At 36.3% G+C, this 13,251-nt stretch overlaps 1 protein-coding gene across 2 annotated transcripts in view; it reads right to left on the reverse strand.

The window, feature by feature from the left end:
• RPA1 (replication protein A1) overlaps positions 1–13,251 on the reverse strand; it is a 46,302-nt gene that overhangs the window by 18,187 nt on the left and 14,864 nt on the right. For both annotated transcript variants that reach the window (XM_010978897.3, XM_010978896.3), the window contains exon 5: positions 11,166–11,254. In XM_010978897.3, the coding sequence (XP_010977199.1) occupies positions 11,166–11,254 (89 nt within the window). The remainder of the gene's footprint in view (positions 1–11,165; positions 11,255–13,251) is intronic.

Raw genomic sequence — 13,251 nt, forward strand, 5'->3', positions numbered from 1 at the left:
GATGGCTTTCAGTTTTAATGAAGCTCTCCCCTAAAGCCTTGCCCATTTCTCCTGCATGAACCTGAAGTAGTCACTGGGCTGAATCTGTGACATTACCACTATTTCCATAGCAACAAATCAATGTTATCAACAGAGCTGTGTTCTCGGCAGGATCTAACAGAAGAAAAAGCTGGGTGGTAACAAAAACCTAAAAGCAGTTCAATTGTCTCTGAAGTGCTCCTGCTTCAAAGGAAAAGGAGACATTCAGAAAGGATTCTACCCTTTCCTTCCCAAACAAAGCAACCTTATTTTGCAACTGACAGTTGGTGGAAAATAAGAGTTGAAAACGCCTTAGGAGTCGAGGAGCGCTAGTGAACTGTCACAGCAGGAGAGATGGGAATGGGGTTCAGAAGCAGGTGTGGCAGAGAGACAGGAAGATTAAAAGGAAAGGAGGGGAAATGAACCTGTCCCTCATGCAGAAAATAAGAAATGCACACCATTAGAGTATGTATTTGCCCCTTATCCTTTCTACAAATGTTTATAAAGCTGAAGAATGTTAAAATTGCAAAAATACACCTAATTAAAAACAAATAATAGATTTCTGGAATTTGATGTTGCCTTTGTGATTGGCACTAAAAGTAGAAGTCAGCCTAACCTGGGCTGCTAACCAAAAGTGCTTGAAGCACACAAGTGCAACTCGAAAAACTTCCTAGTGTGCCCTAAGAACAGATTCTGTGAGCACCGCTGGAAAAGCTCCCTGCGCGCTGCCTAGTCTCTTCCATCACTGGGTTTGTTCCTGCTGGGTTTTCTAAGGCCCTAACTCAAATGGGCATATTACACACTGATTTCATTTCCCTCTGCCAATATTTCTCTTAACTGGTACAACTAAATGAGAGTTAACTGTGCCATTAGAGTAAAATAAATTTACCATCAAATTAAAAGGGTTAAATAGAACTGTGTATTCTTTAGTTCTTCCTATGGAGAGAAAAATTGGGAGGCCCTATTCACATAGAAAAAAGAGCCAAGACTAACAATGAATTTTTGTGTTTACTTTTCAGCTTTTCCATTACCTCTGGATTTACAGTGTCATGAGATTGCATGGGAGAACTGTTCTTTAACAATATGCCTGCAATTCTACTGTGAACTTTTAAAAAAAAATCAGTAGGGGAAAGATGAGTTGCTCAGTAAACAGTATTGGGGCCAAGTGGTTGGAAAAAACAAACTTATTTTTACCTGCTTCTTGAAATACTATTCAAAAGAATCAAGAGATTTAAACATTCAAAGATGGAAACATAAATATACACAAACCCCTGCAATAATTCACCTGAGTTCCTCCCTCTCTTCTACCATCTCAAACATCTAAAACTCTAAAGTCCCTTCCTCGTTACCACACCTGCTTCTTCAAGTATCTTGCTAAACAGGATGCGGTCACAGGATCTTGTGATTTCTTACATTTAATTTCTATTAAAATGTAACTAACCTTTATGAGGTATCTACAGTAGTTAAACTCACAGAGAAAGAAAGTGGGACGTGGTTACCAGGGACTGGTGGGAGTAGGGAATGGGGGAGTTACTGTTTAGTGGGTACAGAGTTTCAGTTTTGGACCATGAGAGAGTTCTAGAGATAGAGAGTGGTGATGGTTGCAAAATGATGTGAATGTACTTAATGCTACTGAACGGTACACTTAAAAATGATTAAGAGGTAAATTTTATGTTACGTGTATTTTACCAATTTTTTAAAATGTAACTTATCTATTTACGTACTCCAAGATAAACATTTTTTGATATTTTAATATATGGATTACAATTAACATGTTATCATTTCTTTTTGTTAGTACATGATATAATGGTACAGTCTTATGAGATCTTTAGATTCAGTGAAATACAGTATATTTAACAAGACTCCAATTAGGTCCTGTAACAGACAGAATAAGAGCTACAATTTTCTGAATGCTTACTATGCACCAGGTACAAGGTTAAGTTCATTATTCCATTTAATCTTCAGCCCTATGGTATATAGTATTATTATACCCACTTAACAGATGATAAAAGCGGGTTTAAGAGGGCAAGTGACTCACCCAAAGTCACACAGCTAGGAAGAGGCAGAACCTAGTCTTGAACCCAGGTTTGTCTGACCAGATCCATTCATCTTCACCACCATCTAGTTAATTTTTAATTGTAAGCAACCAATTCTGGCAGCCAGAACTCTAATTATATAGAACCTAACTAATAACCACAATATCTGGTAGTTAGGAAAAGCTACTAATCCATTTATTAGAGCAATCCTTAATTCCTGATTTGGAGAGATAAGAGACAATCCCAAACCAAAAGGATGGCAAGAATCTTGGTACATTCTGAATAGCAACACCTGCCCTTCAGTAGAATGCACTGCAACACAGCCGCTGACCACAAGGCCTGAAAGAAATCAGTACACAGCTAAATAATAATCTTTCTAAAAATTAAAATCATACCCCAAAGCAGGAATACTCAGATTATCAGAGACTCAACTTCTGATAATCTTCAGTTTTATGTCAGCTGCAAATCAAACCATTCCAATAAGGTAGATCAAGGTAATAATTCTTAAGACTTTTGCTGTATGCTAGCTTCCTATCACTGGCTCTGATCCAGGAGGGACACAGGATATTAAAAACAGACTCTAGCTCCTGAAGTTACTTGCACTCACATCTATCAATTTTATTATCATTACAATAGTAAACAAGCCACCAGGTGAGAAAAATTAGCCAACAGATAATGGAGCACACAGAATAACAAAAAACTCAATTTCTACCTGCAATTACCTTCTTAACAACAATCACAAAGAATGTAAGGAAGAGTCAATCCAATAATTACAATTTCTTGTTGGCAGAAAATGGACAGAATCAGGCTGAAAAAAATCTCAACAAATATCTTTTAATAGTGAGTAATACTAATAATTAAGTATTATGCAAGAAAGTTAAATCTAAAATATTGTTAGAAATAGTGTAGGTACATAGAGCTAATACACACATTGACAAAAAATATACAGTGATAAATATGGGAGATTTAAAGCCAACCAATCCACTATTGTATGAAACATGAATTGTGTTTGAAATTTTATTTCTCACCTTTTGAAAATCCTATAAACATCTTTATTTGATGTGGTACTAGTACCATAAAACAATTTCATTGCAGTTTGGAATTCCTCTGCCGATTTCTAGGCTGGATTTAGTAAATTAATTTCACTGGTCACCTGATATGTCACAGGTCTGGGTTAGGTGCTAGGAGGATACAAATCTAACCTTAGTTCTCTACCCGCTAATAACAGTTTCTCTGCTTTCCAGTAAACAATCAGAAATCATTTTTGTGAAATACACCCGATGAGGCAGTAGTCACTGTAACAAAGCTACTTTCATGATGGGCCAAGTAACAAAGTGTTACTGATCCAGCTACAGTGAAATTCAATAAATAGCACATCATCTTAAACAGCAAAATATTGCCTCATTCATCTGCACTTTAACAGACCCTGAAGAAAGGGAAGAGCTTGTGGAACTCATATTGAGACAAAGGAGGGTTTTCTACAGTTCTGAACCCAAGTAGTAATTATCTTCCAACCCTTTCATCTCCACCTTTATCTCAAATGCTTTTGTCCCTGAAAGACAGTATGTCCAAAGCAACCATTCAATTAAATACAACATAAAAAACATAAGAAATCTGGCCAAAGGTGATAGAGTTGGGCACAATCTTCGCTCCCTCACCTCCCCTACTGCATCCAAAGATTTCAGAGATGTAAAGTACTGATTTGTCTTGGCTCTCCTTCCTAGAAGCTGAGAGTAAGATAACCAATGTGCTCATTTTAATAAAATTTTACTACTGCAAAACAACTGTGATGTTTCAATCTAATATTTTACAGCTTTACCTGAATAGGTTCTGACTTCCCCTTTCCAAGTTACAGCACCAAATTATTATGTTTGGTATAGGTAAAACTTAAAATCTAGAAGGCTCCATTTCTGGAAGAAGCATGGTGATGTCCCATGCTAGTCCCAAATCTTCCCACTTCTCCTAAAAAATCATACAGAGAGATAAGAATGAATCCCATAAACAGACATACCACATACGGACTGCGTCTCTAGTGAAACTAGGGAAAAAAGAAAACCCACAAATTCCAAGTTATGTGAAAATGAAGCCCCAAACACCACAAATCAAGACATCACAACTGCACAAGAGAAGCAGCTGGATGATTTCAATGCAAACAATGAAATCGTACAAGTACTAGGATAAAATGTGAGTGAACGCCTTTATAACTCTGGAGGGAGGAAGACCTAACTATGGCTCAAGACCCCAAAGTCATTTAAAAATTTGGAAAATTTAACTTCATGAGAACAAAAGAAAACTGCTGCATAGCAAAAAACACCATAAGCAAAGTCAGAAAGACCTTGTAACTCATCTAGGAGATAAAGGAGTAATTCTCCTACTTTTTGAAGAACTCTTAAAAATTAGGAAGAAAAAGACAACCCAAAAGAAAAATGGACAACACAACAGTTCACAGAGAATAAAAAAGCCCATAAGCATTTAAAAGGATGCTCACTTTGCTCAGAATATAAACTAAATATACTGAGATGCGAGTCTTCATCTATCAGATTGGAAAAAAAAAATCAAAAGATAGCAATAACATACTCTGTTGGCATAGCTGTAAAGAAACCAGTATTTTCAGGTACTGCTGCTGGGAATGCAAAATGATAATATCCTATGGAGGGGATCCAAGCATATCTAACTACCACAGAAGCATTTATCCATTGATCCAATTCTGGCAACCAAACCCCTCTGCCTCATACCTGCATGTATATTAAGTGACTTGTTGCAGCACCATTTTAATAGCTAGAGCACAGAAACATCCAAGTGCCAATCAATAAAGGGCTGGTTAAATTATGGAAGAGCGACACAACAGAACACTATACTGTTAAAAAAAACGATGAGGAAGATCTCTGTATATACGAAAATCTCTCTAGGCTGAAATTTAAAAAAATAGAAAGAAAGAAAGAAAGAGACAAAGAAACAAAGAAACAAACAAACAAGATAGTGCACACAGTGCCCTACCTTTGGTGTAAGCAAAGTGGATTATGAATGAGAATATGTAATTTATGTATTTGGTTATATTTTCATACCACTAAAACTGGTTAACTATAGAGGGCAGCAGTGGGTAGGAACAGGTCAGGAGGAGGCAGGGGCAGGAGGTAAGATTTCTCTAAATATGTAATTTAGACACTTATAACACTTGCAAAACTACTTGACTTTTAAAACTATGTACAGGACAAGATGGAATAACAGAAACCAGGTTTACCATCCCATATTAAATAACCAAAAAGGCAACAAAATATATGAGAGAAATGATTCTCAGGACACTGGACATTAAGCAAGGAAGGACAGTGATCCAGAGACAGAGGAAACAATGTGCGTGTGACTGCATCAGCTTACTTACTGCCTTGAGAGTTTCCAGGCTGTGGCACAGGAAGCAGGCCTGGAGGATCCCCTGAGTTAAGGAGATGGGATTGGGAGTCTTGGGTCATCAAGACATCTAGAGATTCTCAGGACCAAAGACCAGAGAAAAGCTACACAGAGAGACATCTCCAGAGGTGTGTGGAGACTTCGCTTAAGTAGTCAGCAGAGTACTGGTTGACTGATGCATGTGTGGAAACTATCTGAGGCCAGGGAAAGAATGAACCATCTGGGAGGACTTGCAGGAACAGTGTCCAGTGCTTACAACATGCTAGAAATAGAACCTGTTTCTAACAGCCAGAACGGAAAAGCTCATATTCACGGGGCAGTGAGTAGAATACTGACAGGTCTTGCCCCCGTGCTAGGAATAACCAGACCCAGAATAACTGCTGTTCTCTGATCCCACCTAACAAACCTTAAAAGCCAACACCCTAGAAGATCAAACTGCTTCCAAGTAACTTAACTGTATCCTTGAAAAAAGCTCAAGAATAATTACAAGCATACAAGTTTCCAGCACTCAACAAAGTGGGAATCACAATGTCTGACATTCATTCAAAGATTACCAGGCACACAAAGAAGCAGAAAAATATACTTGATAATGAGGAAGGGGAAAAAAAAATCACCTGATTAAACCCGACCAAGAACTGACACAGATGCTGGAATTAGCAAAGACATTAAGACAGTTATTATTGTACTCTGCACATTCTACAAGTCACGTAGAGAGAAAGAGAGGCTACAACAGAGGCCAAACAGAGCTTCTTAAGATGAACCGAGAAGTAAAATACACTGGATGGGACAGACATGGCAGAAGAAAAGATTAGTGAACCTGAAAACAGCCATAGGAACTACCCAAATGGAACACTGGAAAAGAATAAACAACAACAATGAAAACCCAGCATCAGTGAGCCGTGAGACAGCTTCAAGCAGGCTCATACATGTGAAAGTGGAGACTCAAGGGCTGAGAGAGAGACTGAAGAAACAATGGCCAAATTGTTCCAAATGTGATGAAAATGACACAGACACAGACCCAAAAAGCTCAATGAACATTAATACAAACAAACAAAAGAAAGAAGAAAATGACACCAAGGTACATTATAATCAAACTGTTCAAAACTAATGATAATGAGAAATTTTTTAAAGTGGTTAGACAAAAAGTCATTTTAAAACAGAGGACAAAAATAAGGACAAAAGCAGAGCTCCCTTGGGGTAACAATGAAAGCAAGGTGCCGTCTTCGAAGTACTGAAAAGAGAAAAACTGTCTACCTGGAACTCTGTGCCTAGCAAAAATGTCTTTCAGAGCCAAAGGCAAAATGTTTTTCAGACATACAGAGGCTGAAAGAATTCATCACCTGCAGATCTTTGCTACAAGAAATACTAAACGACATCAGTTGGAAATATGGGTCTAGACAGAGGAGTAAAGAGCACCAGACATGGTAACTACATGAGTAAATTATATATAAGGTTTTTTTCTTATTATATAAATCTCTTTAAAAGGTAACTATTTAAACACAAATAATAGCAATGTTTTGTGTGGTTTATAAAATAGGTAAAATGTACGATAACCATAGTACAAAGACTGGGAGGGGAGAAAAGGAAGTAAGACTCTTAAACTACATGTGAAGCAGTATAATGTCACTCTGTCACCTTGATGAGTTAAAGTGCATACTACAAACCTTAAAGCAACCACCAGAACAGCAAAACAAAGGGCTATACTTAATAAGTCAACAAAGGAGATAAAAGGAATCATAAAAATTTTCAGTCTGAAAGAAGGCAGGTAAGAAAAAGGAAAAAAAAAAAAACAAACAAAAAACCCAGATTGGACAAATAAACAGCAAGATAATGGATTTAAACCTACCCATATCAATAGCAATATTAAGTGTAAATGGTCTAAACATTCCAGTTAAAAAGTAGAAATGATCAAATTGGATTAAAAAAATCAAGACTCACCTATATACTGCTTACAAGAAATACACATTTAATATAAAGACATAAACAGATTAAAAGTGAAAGGATGAAAAATTATTTACACCAAGCTAACACTAATTAAAAGAAAGCTGGAGTGGCTATATTAACAACAGAGAAAGCAGATTTCAAAACACAGAATGTCACCAGATAAAGAATAATAAAGAAATAATAAAGAAAATCATTTCATAAAGATAAAGGAATCAGTTCATAAAGAGAACATAATTCTAAGTGGTTATGCACTTAACAGAGCTTCAAAATACACGAAGTAAAACCTAATATATAACTGCAAGGGAAAACAGAGAAACCACAATTCTAGCCAGAGATTTCAATATTCCTCTCTCAATAATTGATAGAACAAATAAATAGAAAATCAGTACAGGTATAGAAGATCTGAATCACACCATCAACCAACTTGACCTAACTGACATTTATAGAACACTGTGCCCAGCAATGGAATATGCATTCTTCTCAAATACACAGAATTTACCAAGAGCGAGCATAATCTGGGACAACACAATCAACAGGATTTAAGTCATACAATGTATGGTATTTGACCACACTAGAACTAAATTAAGGTATCAGTAACGGAAAGACTTCTGGAAAATCTCTAAATATTTAAAAACCAATACATTTCAAATAACATAATAACAAAGAAAAATTAAAAGGGAAATTAGAAAGTATTTTGAATGGAAAAAAACTTAAAACATAACATTAAAATTTGCTAGATACTGTTAAAGCAGTGCTTAGGGGTAAATTTTGTAACACTAAATCCCTCTAATTTTAGGAAAGAAGAAAGATCTCAAATTAACGTCGATTGCTGACATCTACTCAAAGAAACAAGAACATATTAAACCAAAAGTAAACAGAAAAAAGAAAATATTAAAGGTCAAAGCATAAACCAATAGTATGGAAAACATAAAAAGACAAAAATCAACGAAACCAAAAGCCAGTTCTTTGCAAAGGCCCATAAAATTGATAAACCTCTAGTCAGACTGATTAGAAAAAAAGAGACACAAATCACCAATAACAGGTATGAGAGAGGTGACATCACCAAAGTTTCTATAGACACTAGAAGGATAATAAGGGAAACTATATTTGTTTTATCCACTCTGATAATTTCTGCCTTTTAATTGGAATATATATTCTATTTACTTTGATATCAGGCCAATAAATTCAACTTAAATGACATGGTCAAATTTCTTGCAACACATAATTTACTAAAGCTCACTCAAGAATAGATTGTCTGAAAGACACTGTACGTATCTGTTACAGGAATTATGTTTGTAGTTTAAAACCTTCCCATTAAAAAAAAAAAATGTGTGTGTGTGTGTGTGTGTGTGTACGTATCAGGCCCAGATAGTTTCACTGGTAAACACTACTAAACATTTAAGAAATAAGTAATGGTAAGGTAAATAAATGGGCAATTATCAAAAAACTAGTATTACTTTAACAATGGTTTATAACTCCATTTTTTTGTTTTGTTTTGTTTTCTACATGATTTAAGAGACAGAAGATAACAAGCATTGGCAAGGATGTGAAGAAACTGGAGCCCCTGTGCAGCTGCTACGGAAAACAATGTGGCAGTTCCTCAACAGTTAAAGATAGAGTTACCATCCAGGAACCTCACTTTTGGGTGTATACCCAAAAGAACTGAAAGCACGGTCTGGAAAAGAAGTCTGTACACATATCTTCATAGCAGCACTTTTCACACCAGCCAAAACGTGGAAGCAACCCAAGTGTCCATTGATGGATGAAGGGATAAGAAAAAATGTGGTATATACATGGAAGAGGATTATTATTCAACCATAAAAGGGAAGGAAATTCTGACACATACTACAACATGAATGAACCTTGAGGATATTATGCCAAGTGAAATGAGTCAGCCACAAAAAGACAAATACTGTGTGATTCCACTTAGATGTTTGGAGTAGTCAAAATCGTACAAACAGAAAGCAGAACGGTTGTTGTCAGGAGCCCCGGAGAATAGGCAGTTATTATTTAATGGGTACAGTTTCAGTTTTACGAGTTGAAAACAGTTAAGGAGATGAATGGTGGTGATGTTTATACAACTATGAGTGTATTTAATACCACTAAACTGTACAGTTAAAAATGGTTAAGATGGTACATTTTATGTGTCTTACCACAATAAAAAAAAAAAGATAATCATTGTTAAATAATGTTATGTATTTGATTCAACTCAACAAATACTTATTTTGGGCCAACTAAAAGTTAGGTACCAGGGATAAAACAAAGAATAGAACAAATATGGTCTGTACCTTCACGGAGTTTACTCTGGATCTGGCAATAAATATAAAAATAATTCTAAAAACTACTAGCGTGGTGAGTACTATCAAAGGAGTATAGACTATATGCTTTACATTTTTTTTTAAAAACAAAAGCGTACCAGTGGTGTAGCTCATGTGGTAGAGTGCATGCTTAGCATGCATGAGGTCCTGGATTCAATCCCCAGTACCTCCTCTAAATAAATAAACCTGATTACCTCCCTCATCCCCTGCCAAAATAAAATAGTATGATGATAAAAACAAAAGCATGCATATGAATAATCTTGTAAAAACACATTTCTCATTCACATCATTTCTAGGTATTTGTTATTTTTAATCTATTTTAAGTGGTATTGAAAGTGTAAATTTTCTATTACATTCTCCAATTTTTCTCCCTTTCCTCATCTGAGCTTGTGATATTGTGATATAAGAAATACATGTATCTTGGTCTTCATCCATGGTTCCTGGCACACAGCTCCTAAAACTCTTGTTTCCTAAGTGATAGAAGAAATAAGGGTATCTTTTCTTATTCATAACAAGCCCATTGCAACCACACCTATGCCCATGTTAATGAGATGAATTCTGGAAAGCCCCTAAGGAGGAAGATGGTTGCCAGAGGAACCAACCACAGGATTAGAGAGCTGAACTTTCAACTTCCTTCCCCCACCTCTGGGGAGGGGAGAAGACTGGAGGTCAAACTAATCAACAACAGCCAGTGATTTAATCAATTTAATCACTCGCACCAGAGTAAGGGCATCTCCATAAAATCCCCAAAGGGCAGGGTTTGGGGAAGACCGCGTGCCCCAAGGGCATGGAAGCCCTGCACCCCTTTCCTCACACTTGGCCCTAGGTTTGCCCTTCTATCTCCTGCTTCTGACTTACAGCCTTTGTAATACACTGGTAATCTAGTAAGTAAACTTTCTCTGAGTTCTGTGAGCTGTTCTAGCAAATTAACCTAATCAAACCTGAGAGAGGTGTAGGAACCTCCAGTTTATAGGCAGTTCGTCAGAAGCACAGGTTAACAATCTGGACTTCTGACTGGCACCTGACTAGGGGGGTGAGGGGGTGGAGGCAGTCTCGTGGGACTGAGCCCTTACCCTGGGGGATCTGTTGCTAACTCCAGTAGCTAGCGTCAAAACTAAATGAATTGTAGGAGACCCAGCTAGTGTCCCAGAGTTTAAGAACTGCCTATCATGGGGTGTTAAAAAATCCATACATCTGGTCACAGAAGAGCCAAAAGTATGACTGTTGTTTGTAGAGAAAAACAGGAGAGGTTTTTCCTTTACAGAGTCTTACTACCATTTCTTCAGTATTTAAAAAAAAACAACCTGAAAGAATAACCTAATTCCTAGACCCCTGAAAACACGTTTTAGTAAGATTAACAAATCAAATTATATCCAAAAGGTAGAATTCCAAATCTATAAAGAGGTATTCAACTGAGTGCTACAACCTATAAAAAGCATTTTACCTTCGTTATAGGGCGCTGGATTGCCAATCTTTACTCCAACTGCTTCAGCTGATTTCAAAACTTCTAACTCCATCAAAATAACCACTCTCCTACAAAGGCAGAGAAACAGAAACATGTTAGGAAAAATAAATTCAGAAGCCCTTCAAATGACAAGCTACTTAAAAAGCTTTCCCCCAATAATCACTGTGATAAAACTATTTCCCTTTGTCAACTGTTTTTCATTACTGAATAACTTGAGAAATATATGATATCCATTCCTACATAAGCATTTCCCTTAATCTTTCACTGCATCATTATCAAGGCTTTTTATGATTGCAGGGTTTTCATTTCCGATCCAGCTCCTTAATTAGAATCAGTGTCCTTACTACATACCATATCTTCAAGGAGCAAAAAGACATGATAAGAATTTAGATTATTAAACATAAGAGTATGTGGCACAAGAGATGATCTGTTTGCAGGAACATATACTTATCTAAACAATTACCCTTTCCCAGTGAAAACTAATATGACTGTAGATTCTTTTTTTTTATGTGATTACTATAATCTAAGAACTTCAGTACTTTCCACTTTTAATTCTGATTAAAACCTTTCAGTAACTTCCCAAGGATCTTGGGTCAAAATTTAAGAATCTTTCTTTCCACATGGCCTCCAAGCTCTGCGTGATCTGGCCTTGCTAACCTTCCCAGCTCAGCTCGCACCACCTCCCCGTGGTGCTCTGCTCCCAGCCATCTGTTTCCTTTCTGGTCCTGGTGTATGTTATGCTCTCTCCTGCCACAAGGCCTTTCAACATGCAGCTCTCTGTGATGGTCTCCCATTTCAAACATCTCATCTTCAAGAGACATGTCCTTACTCTTTGGTTTAGATCAGTTTTCTGTTGTACTCCTTTTTATAGCCATCATTTCTTTCCTTCAGATCACCTCTTTTGGGTTTAATTAATACGTATTAACATATAACTATTAATATTTAGGTTGATTATATGTCCTTTTTTGGTTACTTATTCATATGTATTATACATTTTAGTTATATGTTCATTATGTTATCTATTTTTCCTACTAGACTGCACTTTCAGCGACAGCAAGAATCCTCCAGTGTTTAACACAGCAACTGGTCCACAGTTATTGCTCGATACACACTTGAACACAAATGTCACCATCATTTTTGAATCTTAAAGAGACCTGCAATATGAAGAAGGAATTTGGGGGGAACATACCTGGAGGCAGGGAGAACCACAGAACAACTGATGGGGGCCTGAATTAGCACAGTGCCACTTGAGATTAAAAGAAGCAGATGGTCTGGAGCAATACTTAAGCAATAACAAATCCAACCTCATCATCATGTATTCTTTAAATGGTCTGAGTGCTGCATTTTGGATTTTTACATACAATTGATCAGTTTGTGCCACCTTTATCAGGTTTTCATATCAAGGTTATATTACTTCAACAAAATAAGCTTGAAACTATCTGTTCCTGAATATTATATAGATTCCCTATAAAAACTCTCTGATATTTAGCGATATTTAACTACGTTCCAAAATTACCCAAATTACTCAAGAAAATAGAAAAATGGAAGGCTTATTAATCATTTAGCATTACCCTAATACCAAAACCTAAGAAAAAACACTCAAGATACTAAAACTAATTTTATTTTGTAATATACATACATTCTAAATAAAATATTAGCAAGATGAATCCAGCAGCACATCAAAAGAATACACCAATACCAACTTACAGAAAACACAGATGACAAGGACACATTGCACTTTTATAAAGATACAATCAGCAAAATCCAGATTGTGGGAAACTGTGTATGAGAATAAAGGACAAATGACCTGGTTTCTTCAACAAATAAACACTAAGGGAGGAAAAAAGATATGGAGGAGGAAACTAGATTCATAGAGACTTAAACGAACTATCAACCTACTGCAGTTCAAACTTCATTTTAGATCCTGATATAAATAAATTATTCACACTCACACACACAAACATACACACAAATAGTTGGAAACTGAACAGTGACAGGATATTTAGTATTTTAGGTGTAAAAATGCAATAAAAAAAAGAATTACTATCTTTTAAAGATATATACT

Source organism: Camelus dromedarius, chromosome 16 (assembly GCF_036321535.1).
Source record: "Camelus dromedarius isolate mCamDro1 chromosome 16, mCamDro1.pat, whole genome shotgun sequence".
NCBI lineage: Eukaryota > Metazoa > Chordata > Mammalia > Artiodactyla > Camelidae > Camelus > Camelus dromedarius.